This window comes from Emys orbicularis, chromosome 8, assembly GCF_028017835.1.
Source record: "Emys orbicularis isolate rEmyOrb1 chromosome 8, rEmyOrb1.hap1, whole genome shotgun sequence".
Lineage (NCBI taxonomy): Eukaryota > Metazoa > Chordata > Testudines > Emydidae > Emys > Emys orbicularis.
In genome coordinates, this window is record NC_088690.1 from 40,610,297 (window position 1) to 40,622,776 (window position 12,480).

The window sequence follows — 12,480 nt, forward strand, 5'->3', positions numbered from 1 at the left end:
AACAAATGGTCTTATTTATTACCTTTGCACCTTTTTCACCTTGTCTGCCCTCAGCACCAGCTGCTCCAGGAGGGCCCTGTAAAGGAAGGAAAAGGTATAAGGTATGAAATAAATACTGGTTCATAATTATAGTATATTAAAATTATATTAAAGGGGTATAAATATGATCTGAAATGTTCTTACAATTTCCTATATATCAGTGAATAATAAAATTGGCAAATGTTAATAATAATATAAATAAAACATTTCTTGACCATTTTATCAATAAAATGAAAAATCCCACTTACCCCCCATTAAACCTTTTTTATTTTCATACAATTTATTAGGCGCTTACAACAAATACATTGACTAGAAAATCAACTACCCTTTGTAAACACAGAGCAAAGAGAACACCACAAATAAATATATAAGATGAACATTTACCCATCAAAAGACATAGGGAAATTTTATAAAAGATGAGGGAAAAGGCAAATAATAATATGTACTAAAGGTAGGATTTCCAAATATGCTGAATGTCCGTCTAAATCCGATCCAACTGAAGTCAATGGAACTTCTACAATTGACTTCAATAAAAACCTAGGTATTATTATATTGTGCCATTGTAAGGAGAATGGCTCATGGCGCACACTTCTTCACCCTCTAAGTCCTCTATACAGAAATTATATCCATTTGTCTAAAATGTTAGGTTGCAAATCTGGGTGTTTCTGCCCTGGATTTTGCTCAGGGCTGCAGTAGCAGAGTGTTGTGGAAGAGCGATGAGGTTTAGCTGTAGAGCCACATGGTGGGACTTGGGAAGGGCATGCCAACGTTATGCGCAACTACAGACAATACTATCAATTTTTTAAAAGACATTTTTAAAATAAAAAAGGGATATTTTTCTCCTCCCAAACAATAAAAAGTTTAATTTTCAATTCAGGGGATTTATATACACAGTTCCTGTTACTAACAGAAGCTGTATATGAAACTTTAGCGTACTGTACTGAAAATACTCGCCTTGAATACCCTTAAATCTTTAAGATAAGAGACCACATGGTTTTCATGCAAGGCTAGTTTTTAGCTTGAGAAAGTTCTTCATTACAACCAGATATTTCTTGCCTATAGCCATCGGCTGAAAAAATAGAAACTTGGAAAACTTTCTCCGTAAGAGTCATATGTCCATCTGTTTTATGAAGAGTACAGAATATAGGAATTGCTTCTCTTTAGTTCTTAAAATGTTCAGTAATATGAACAAAGCCAGTAATTTCTATTTACATTCTGCACGTCCATTCAGAATGATCAGGGATTGATCCTTCAGAAAGGGTCAAATTCAGGACTTAAATAGCAAATACATTCTCAGTTTTATGAATGTGTGAATAGTTTTAAAATTAAACATAAACCTAAGTGCTTTGTTGGATCAGGGCCTTGTGACAGATATGGCAATCTCCTGTAATACCTTTGGGAGATTTTACTTGATTAAGTTTATGTATCATAGTGTGCCAGGGACTGTATGTAATTCTATGGGGGAGACTGACCACAGCCCTCCAAGAACTAAGAACATTGTGTGTGTGTTGAGGCATGGGGGGAAAGTGATTGGCAAATTCACTCAGGTTGTAACATCTCCAGAGATTTATTACCCCCTCAAAAGGCTTAATCTGGAATCTCCAGTGACTAGCAGATAAAGAGGGGACTTTTGGATAAATCACCTCAGATTAAACTGACTCAGGGCCTTCTTCCTGATCCACCAAACAGATGGAACAAAGGAAAGGGGGGCAATCCTTAAGGAAGGGTTGGACGGACCGACACCTGACAAAGCTGAGGATTGGAGTTGGGGTGATCTCTGGAAAGTTCATTAGCATGTGCGTAGGTTCTTTTATTGTTTTCAATATATATTTTTCTGTAATGCTTTTACCTTAAGAATAAATGTGGTTTCTTAGAAAGGGCAGTGTGGTAACGTATAACTGTGGACAATTATGCTGCTTATATCCTCCGGAGAGAAAGCAATATGCAGATGCCGGCAATTTAGATCATCTGGCTTGCTGGGAATAACACAGTGTAGAAAGGAACTGTACAACCTGGAAAAACCCCAGTCAGGAGGGAGAGAGACATGGGTCTCTGCCCAAGAGGGGTGATGGTTGAGGAGCTGTAAGCCAAGAATGGTTGCCCTTGCTGGACCAAGCAGGTGGAGGGGGGAACAAATACAGGTGCAGTTGCCCTGAACTATGACAGACCTCGCTCCTCAATTTAATTTAACTAAAGCCTACTTATACTATGGCTGAATTTGGCCTGAGCTGTTTCACAGACTGACACATTATGCTGTCTATTATATTGATGCATATTTAGAGCAATTCCTGATTTACCCCAATGCTCCAAGTATTTATCATGAGTACATAATCATCACTCATTCACTACAAAAATGAAGCCATCTCTCTGGTGGAATGTAGCACCCACTGTTTTCCAGCAATACTGTACAAAATTTTCTGCTAAAAAGAGGAGTGAAGTAAGCCTTTCCCATTGAATTTACTGCAACCAGGATTAAATTACCCAAGTTGGACCTTGGCCACTCATTGTGGTTAATACTATCTACTCTTGTGAAAAATGTGGGATTTTTGTAATAACTGCTGGCTCAGTTTTACATAGCAGCAGCACAGTGCTCCCTAACCATCACCTAAGGGACTGGTTTGGTACTAACTCAAAGGAATAGGAGGAATATATAGTGTCCCCGCCCCAACACCTGGTGGCAACAATATCTAGTTGTTATTTATTTTTTTCAGGTCCCATATCCAACAATGCTTAGCTACCAAGAGCTGAGGAGATCATAATTTAAGATGATCATAAGTAAAAATTATTAGCGGGAATATAAATGCACTTAGAAACATTTTAAAGACAGGAAGATTTTCTCTATTATGAGCTAATTTACACATTGATTCTCTTTACCACTTGATAGTCAATTTTGCTTAAGTTCCTAAAAGGGTTAAAACCAACCCTTTTCAGTTGGAGAAGCTGAAAGGAGCTGAGTGCAGTAGTACTTACTTGAGAAATACGTTCCCTGAATAATCTAAGCATGCAGCTGCAACATCAATTAGCAGGGCTAAAAACACTGTGATCGCTAAATTATAAATACAATGAATCATGATTGCTAAACAAAGGGGGTGCATTCATTATCAAACAGTGCTAACGCTGCATCAAGCGCAAAGTGGCTAAATGAACAGCGCTTTCTAACAGATGCTGGCATGGAACAGATGGTGCTTCGGCAGAAGAAGACGGCTAATTGTTATTTATCTTACTTTTCTAGTCTTGAATTGTTGTAGTGTATGGTAAATTTTAACTGACACACAAGTTCTCAATAACAACTTGAAATTAATGCCTGTTTTTCCCCCAGCTATCACAGTAATGTTTATGATTTTATGCTATGCTTCGATGTGGACGTACTGTCAGTTACATTCCACACATGCCTCCGAAGCAGATAAAAAAAACTTTTCCCAATTTTGATGGTATATTAACATTGTAGGTGTAGGTGGATTTTCTTGTCTGCATTTTTTCTGCTTCAGAATTTCCTTATAATAATTTAAAAATTCTATGCACAGTCATCTGACTGAAATATGCTTCTTAGTGAAGATAGCACCATTAATTATTTTCAGGACACATAACCACTGTTCAGCAATTTGTTATGTTTAGAATACCTTCTGTGTATCTTTACTCAAGGGAAAGAGAGGAACTCAGCTTCATTTTCAAGTGCAATGGACATCCTGATGAAGCAGCAATATGCTATACTCACAATGGGGAAAAAAACCTACATTTTTTTCAAAATTCTGCCTATTATTGAAAGGGTCTAACTGACCAAGCAGTTACCTTGGTTTCTGATTTTCAAATGTCAGAAGCCTGCTACCACATACCATCTAAATCTATTATCTTATAGAAAGCATTCTGGTTTTGAACAAAAATATGGCTAAATAATATGCTGACTTTCCTACTTTTCTTTAACCTTTTACCCTTACATTTTTAGAGTGATGCATGGAGTTTTAGCTGCAAGTGATCCAGGCATCTACTTGATACCCATAAAGCTAATATGCCAGAATGTGAGATGACATAGGGCTGAAAAACGCCCCAAAACCTTTTCAGTAAAAAGCTGAAAGGAGACTAAGAAAAAAACACCCACTGCTTGAGAGTCGCAGTTCAGTCTGCCTGCTTTAATTGTTACTGAGTCTAAATACCACTTGTCTTTTAAGAAAGAAATGGAAAGTTAGCATCCCACTATTCAGTGGCATCCTTTCTCCCTTCCTTTTTAAACTTCATCAGACAAAAATCAATGAATTCAGATCAGATAGTATGGGAAGCAGCTAGTGCAACATCGCAGAATCAGTATTTTGGAATCAACAATATACTGCCATGGTTTAATCACTGATTGATTTTCTGGAAATTAAGATAAACGTCCAAATCAAGATTCTGAACAATGAGATACTTAGCTTCCTTTCAGATCTTCAGCTTGTCACCATTTTGGCTTACCAACGATATATCTGTCAATTTTTGTGGACTTTCTACTTAATAACATTACCCCACTATCTTTAATTGAAATAGTGAAGCTGAAAAAGAATGCATCTCTTTGGAAACGCAAGGCTTAAAAGAAAATGTTGGTTGCCCCAACCCATTATTATAAACAACCAGCAAAGGTTGGATGGCAAAACTCTTACTGTCCATGATAATTTGGTGCCTCCTTGGTTGCCACAAGAATAATTAGCATTATGAAGTACTTTTCATCTTTAAAGCATTTACAAACATTAACTGCTTCTCCCCACACACCTGCAGTGTAGGACAGTTTAATTATCCTCATTTTACAGATGTGGAAATTCAGTGAAATTAAGCATCTTGGCTGAAGCAAAGACAGAGCATGTATCAGAGGGTGTGTGCTGATTTTCATCAGGATAAACCCTGTCAGAAGCTCCTGATGGTAGGAGAAAAAGTAGCCACAATATCCCCTCCACAAGGGTTGGGTACCATTCATACAGTAAATGGTAATTGCAGGTGTGGAGGTATGTCCAGGGCAGTGATTGGGCATGTCCACTTAGCTGCCTCTGCTAAAGGTCTTTTGTTGGGGTTGTTCTTATATATTAAAATAAATAAATAAATAAATAAATAGAGCAAATATGTAAAATATACAGTAAGTTATTACTGCCTCTTTGAGGCCCTTTTTCAGTAAAGTACTTAAGCATGTCCTTAGATGCTTTTCTGAAGAGAAATGGATTTAAGCACCTGGTTAAGTCCCATACACATCAATGGAACTTAAGCACATGCTTAAATTTCAGCACATTCTTAAATGCTTATTTGAATCAGGGCCTGATTCTACTAAAAATATTAATCCCTGCTTCAACCACTTAGCAGGCATTTCTATTTGCACCATGACATTTACTTCTTAAAAATGCCTTTTATTTCCACCATGTAGGCTACAATGACTGAATAGAAAAATATAATGCTCTGAAATATTTTATTTAGCTGCTGCTAAGCTCCTTTCAGTAAGAGAATATGAAACTGCTCTTGGCTTTATACAGCTGAATGATCATTCTATGCTTTTAATGGCACAAGTTGTCCAATCTACCAGTACCTTAAGAAATGTACACCAAAAATATCACAAAACTGAGAAAAATATACGTATTGGACAAATTACAACTTAATCTTCTTTCTACCTTGAATAATAATTAGGGTATTCTCCTATGTTTATACCATGGTCGCTCACGATCAATCAATATTAGCAAACTACTCTGGGCTTGCCTAAGGAACAGTAGAAAATATTTTTGGACACACACCTTTCATTTTGGAAATACTTCCATTCCTCATTAGAGCCTGAGAATTTGAGATTGTTGTTTTTTTAAAAGTAGGAGTTTAAACTGATTTTCCCCATATATGTTTAATAATTCTTCCCTAGGTTTAATCATAATCAAATTTCTTAGAAAAACTTATAAACAGGGAAGCAATTTACACTGAATAAAATTTAGTTTGTCAACTAAATGTCCCTGGATTATAAAAATAAAGAGGGTGTGCAAAGTCTCATTGGATGGGATTTCCAAAAGAACTCAGTATTGTCCTAAATCAGCTGTCATTGGAGTCCACACGACTTTTATCATTGGTTTCAACAGAAGCAGAACCAAGTCAATATTGAGTCCTTTATTAAAAATATATTGAATGGGTGTGACTTTCTAATCAACTGATATTTTAGGGCAAATAGCTTGCCTCACTCCTCTCTTGTTGTGCATAATCTTGGAAAACCAAAAAATCTGTCCATTCAAACCATGAAGTTGCTGCAACTGAATGTTTCCATTGCTAGAGCTGATGTCTCTAATTTTCTAAGCAGTGTGCCCACAAATTCATGCCAGATTTACATGCACAATTACTAAGATTGCTTGCACAATAACTATTTAAATGTGTGAAGATTTCTGAACGTACATTTATCTGATTTGATAAATGCACACAGTTATGAAAATTAGAGCCCAAACACATTAATAATGATCTAAATAAATTAAAAAGCAACTAATGCATTCAAGAACATATTTAATCATTTTTACCAACTATATAGATGACTGCCATCAGTGTACCGCCACAAAATGTTCTTGAAAATGAAATGGTGGTTAGTTAACTTAGTAAATATAGAATATTGCTATTGTGAAAATAAATGTAAATGTAATATTTCGTTCTGAAGACACACTGCTGTCTCATAAAAACAGCTACTCTACCTGAAGCTGTTCAGAACTGCATAGTGATATATATCTCTATAGCTTGAGCTCAGAAAAGTAACTTTAATGTGCATTTGACTGTATTAACTAGGACACTCACTTAGAATCTTCCATTATTTGGTCAGCCATAGACTGCACACTTTCTTCTGCTGAAGACTTGACCAAAGTGAACCAGACCTTCATTGTGTCCAAGCTGGAATAGTGCAATGCACTTTTCCTGGCAATGCCCACAAAAATCTAGGGATCTTCAGCTGTCACATCATGTTGCTGCACACTTCTTAATATGTATGGCTCAGAAACAGCACACCACTCTGGTACTCCAAACATTGCACTGGCTAGCTGTTCTATTCCAGATCCAGTTCATGGTGCTGATTCTGAACATCAAAGGCCTTAGTGTGCTAGTGTAATGCCGACAGACCCTGGTCGTCGGTGGGTGGGATTGAAACTGGGGCCTCTGGCTGAAATTCCCCAGGCTGAAATTCACAGCCGCTGGCCCTAAATTTGGAACTCCCTACAACCAGAAATCAGGAGCTGAAGTCTTCTAGGACACAATGGAAAACCCATCTTTTTGCATATGTCCTTGCCCCAGGTATTTGGGAGCCGTTTAACTGGGGCATCTCCTAAGGAACCAATTTAGGATTGATAATATTAGGATCCAGATTTTTCTCAAACTGAGAAACCTAAAGTCATCTCATAAGCATGATTTACCATGACTGGACAGAGAAATCAGATTCAGGTAAATCCCTACCCATCCAGTTTTTCAGCAGAAAGAAAACATGTTAATGAAACAGGGAACACAGTGTTTGATTTGGAGGGAGGGGCAGCAGCAGTAGTAAGTGATTTGGCGGCAGTGACGGAAGTGATTTGGGGAAATAAATGAGGAGGAAAGGCAGGGATGGGATTTGTGAATAGAAGAATGTGACTGGAAGGGAAAAGGAGAAGATGCGGGAGGCAGAAAGAAAGAATGAGAAGAGGAGAGAGCCTGAGTGCGAGTGAGATGCTGAGATAAACCTGTCATAGGGCCATATAAGAATGTGCATAGATGTGAATGAGTGGTTGAGTGGGGAGGGATTGATCAAGGAAGGGGGAGTAAAGGAATATTGGGAAAGGGAGGCCAAATGAGGATAATGGGTGAGAGTGATGAATAAAGAATGAGAATATGTAAATAGAGTAGTTGAAGGAACCACACTTAAGTATTAAATGCAAGCTTAGACTGCTTGTCATTTCACAGAAAGAAAAACAAATTAGAGGGAACATTGTTTTCCAGTAATATGCGGTCTTCTGTCCTCAGCTCTCCACCTTCGCAGAGAGCAGCATTACTATTGAAATGGCATTGCCTCCTAATCAGCAAAATAGGATGTTTGCCAGCACTTCCTGATGAAGCAGATTCTACTGTATTACTGATTATGTTTAGCAAACGGTATTTTTAGTTTTTTTCTCTAACAAAAATATGAAGCCTCAAGTCCTACATTGTCTCTTTCAAGTATAACAGCATAGAATTCTTTATAACCAGCAAAGTTTCACACATTCATGTAATCTAGAATCTGCTGCTACAAAGTAATTTCCTAGAGAATTCAAGAATGTGATTACCTGGCAAGAGTAATACATAGTTATTTTGTTCTTTGTATGAACACTAAATTGGAGTTGTGCAGTGCCACAAATTAGAAATGGAATGATTGAGTTTGTGTTTTTACTCTGTATTTTTATCTAAACACAATCACACAGTATATTTATTTTGCTGAGAATAAGTGATTGCCTTTCACTGTAATAAATCAGGAAGTTGTAATCTGGTGTAGAACAAACATATTAATTGTTAATATTCAATCAAGCCATATTCCAGTTCTTCTGATTTTTAATGCTATCATAATCATTTACACCATTATAAATGTGTTGTAAATTGGTGGTGCAAATTGATAAAACTAATTAAGCATGTCAGTTCACTCAAGCCTATTAAATAGACCAATTTAACTAATTTTTTAAAACAGCTTTCAGTTTACGTTTAATGATACCATCCTTTTTTTAAGTGTAAAAACTGCATCTAATTGCTTTCTGAGGAAGATCTACAGTAGTTCTGCGAGTATAACATTTACAGGTTTCTATTAGCTGCATTTGTAAGGCTTGTGAAGCTTCAAAGACCAGGAATAATAGGATGACTTCATATGTTACAGAAATGGATTTTAAAGCACAGAAACTTTGCTGAAGTTCTTATTTTGTATCAGATGGTAAAAACCTAAGATCTCTTCAATAACTCTAAGTGTGGAGCTATTTACACACATTACATTGTAGAAGACACCAAAATGGATCAATCTATTGATCCGCCTTGTCCAATATCTTACTTCAGAGGGAAGGTCATATCCTACTTCCCCCACCCTTATGAACCTGGCAAATTTGTGCAATTTCTTTCTGCCCCCAGTAGGTGATGGCAGATGTCCTGAAGCACGATGTCTTGTTTTACCCTTTTAGTACCAGCCTTTAGGCATTTTTGACCTCTGCAATATTTTTCTTTATTCACAGATCTCCTACGCAGTATGTCTGAGAATACCAGCTGCATAATATTCCACTTCAAATAGGTGACTCTACATTGGTGTGCTGGCAGAGCTTATTCAATAGTGTATTTGAATGCAGATTTTCAAATATGGAAAAAAGGATTAACATTATTTTAATGGTTTAAGAGAATACATACGTGTTTGTGACAGGGTACTATTTGTAGCGCCCTGGTCCTTCAGATTGCTGCAGCACTGGGAAAAGTGCAGGCTAAATTGAAGCCAATTAATCAATTTCCTTTGGAGATTACTGACACTTGGGTGGCAATTGCTGGGTTCATAGGGCAATTGGGAGGATACAAGGGGGAGAGGGAACAGGAAGCAGAGGGGAGCTCAGAGGGTGAGTGTGGACTGAGGAGGGAAGGCTGTGTAGAATCTTCCTCTTGCTGTAAGTCTGTAGTATGCTGTTATAGTTTGTAAGGAAAAAATAAATACATACATGGTGAAAAGGGAAGAACCTGATGTGTGTTTGTGACTGTGAGGCCACATGAACTGGGCAGGCAGTGTGGTACACTGCTCAGTGACAGAGGAGCCCTGTGACAGTGTTACTATACAATATAAAGCAGGTGAACTATTTTGTCACAAAAGTAGTAAACAATATTGATTAAGCATTGAGAAACTAGCTGAATTCATTGACATTCGTGTTTTAAAACTGATTCAGCTGAAACTGTACCGATTCTCACTTCTACTGCAGGGGAAAAAAATGCTACCTCTGAAAGCTGTTTCTTACTTTCTCAGGAAGTAACACATTTGGGAGATGGAAATAAGGCCATTCTGAGATAAGGATATATGAGCTTCACTGTCCCTTGTATCTATGTTCTGCTCAGTGTTGGCAAGAAGGGGTTCTTGGAATTTGGCCAGCCCCAGCATGAAATAAAACAGCTGGGTGCTGCTCTCACTTACACCGCTGCTGTAAGGTCCCTAATGTTTCAGGGGCATTCAAAAATGTGTGAATTCATGAAAATGTGTTAATAGTCAAGAAAAAGAAAAGATATTAAACCATCCTCATTTTAGTAATCCCTGTACCATGCAGCAATCTCAGCAGCAGTAGGGGAACCTTTCAGATTCCCATTTGTTCTTTCTGGAGAGTTTTGCCTTTAGCTTATGAGCATTCAGACAATCATATTTTTGGAAGATAGTTTACATCTTCTCAGAATTGCAGCAGAATATACCAGAGTTGAAAGAAAAGAAGTTAATATTACATCAAGAACTAACAACATAATAGTTTGCTGTGCTGAATACAGAAACTCCTCTTAGCTCTCAGAAAGATGTTACACAAACACTATTCTGGCTGCTGTGCCCATTCTGGCCAGACTGTGATGACCCATGGAGGGGAATAGCTGTAAGGTGTTTCCCCTTCTTCCCCTCAGCATATAGACTTCACACAACTGCAGCCCCTGCACTCTCTCAAGTGCAAGGACTGCTCCCTGCTAATATTCACAGAGAGGGGGCAGCGCCCTAGCCCCATTTCTCCCCCTATCTACATTGGACATTGAAGCTTTCCATCTGTGGACAGGCTACAAACTATTATGGGCTGTAGCAATGGTTTTGCTCCTCTTGTCTTGGTACCAGCATGCTCCAGGAGGCACTGGGCCTCCTGAATTTTGGGAAGGTGATATGCTTTTCTACCCCGATATGGCTGTGAGGCACCGGTCTGCAATCAAGCCAGATATAACGTCTTTTTCAGCACCTGCTTTTCTTTACTTATCATCTTTTCATATTTCTGCTGTTGAACAGTGAAAAGACCCAAACTTTTAAAAGCGAGAAACAAAATATAAAATAGCAATAACTTTGGTAACAAGTGCCTGAAATCCTGTTATGGACTGATTAAGACACAATGTCCTGACCAGAGAAATGTACGTAGACAAAGAGAGAAGACTTACTCTCTTCCCAGGAGGACCAGGTGGGCCAGCTTCCCCTGAAGGACCTGGTGGACCCTGTAATTGTAAATGACCCAAATTACTATTTCATGGAATCTTGATGAATGTCATTAAAGAGCAAAGGTTATTGACTTTCTTAAAAACAACAAATATATGTTGAAATACTACAGCGCCTTTCATTGGACAATCTTAAAGTGCCTTGACAGTAGGTTAAGATCAGACAAGTGTGTAAAAATGACACTTCCTTTCTCCACAAAGCTCTTTCCTGGATCAGGGTCCTGTTTAGAGTGTTACCAGCTCATGTTACTGAACAAGACAAAATTGTACTGTTTTTTTTGCTCCTTTAGCAACAGCAAATCATCCCAAGCCAAAAGGTGGCTGCACAAAGAACAATACAATAGCATAATATGTTAGCTTACTGTCTGATTCAACTAAAAATGAGGTTATGTGCTTCGATTATCTTCACCCATGTACAGGTTTCTACAGTGATGAAGCAGATCAGGTTGTTACTGAACTAGGCACCACTGATGTTAATTGCATATTCACTTTCATTATAATTCAACTACTTTTGTTGCTTTTTATATAAAAGCAAGCATTTCATGGTACACAATACTTTGTATAAAATGAATTGTTAAAAATGAAGGATTAATTTAATCACTGATGTAATTCCACTGAAATCACTAGAATTATAACCAGGGCCAAATCTAGTTCAACAAATTAATATGCATATGCCAAAGAGATGTAATACTACATAACTTTTTTTTTGTCTTGGCACTTAGTTTTTTAAAAAAATTCTATAAATCATATAGTGTTGATCAGAACAAATATTTACCACAAAAAAATAAACAAACAAAACATATGTAGGAAACCTCTAATTAAATAATATAGGAAATAAGGTAACATTAAAAAAAGCACTGGGCTTGATTCTAAACACTGAGCTATGTCTATGTCTAGAAACTACAGTGATGGGATTAATAGATACACCAATGACAGACAGAGATGAGTGTCTTTCTTTGAAAGAGGATGTAAGCCCTCATGGGAATTTTCAGTAAAAAAACAAACCAGTTATTTTAATCTGTAGGGTCCTGATCTAATTGAAGACAATGGAAGGACTCCCGTGGAAGTTAGATTGTAGCCCAAGCTTGGAATTTAAAAAGTATCCTAAAGGACTTAGTTACCCAAATTCCATTGATATTCAGCACCTAACTCCCCTAGGATCTCTTGGAACTCATGGCCAAGACACACAGCAACATGAATGTTTATTTTAAAAGAAACCTGCATCACTAAGGGAAGAAAACTTTCTGAGAAATCAAGTCTACATTTTTGTTTAGATACATGACCTCATGTAAGGCTTGA

The 12,480-nt window shown here is 37.5% G+C and overlaps 1 protein-coding gene across 4 annotated transcripts in view; it reads right to left on the reverse strand.

Moving 5' to 3' along the window:
* The window catches only part of COL11A1 (collagen type XI alpha 1 chain), a 225,255-nt gene that overhangs the window by 19,358 nt on the left and 193,417 nt on the right, over positions 1-12,480 (reverse strand). For all 4 annotated transcript variants that reach the window (XM_065408835.1, XM_065408833.1, XM_065408836.1 and 1 more), the window contains 2 exons: positions 11,128-11,181; positions 23-76 (listed from right to left, as the gene is read on the reverse strand). In XM_065408835.1, coding sequence (XP_065264907.1) covers positions 23-76; positions 11,128-11,181 — 108 coding nt within the window. The remainder of the gene's footprint in view (positions 1-22; positions 77-11,127; positions 11,182-12,480) is intronic.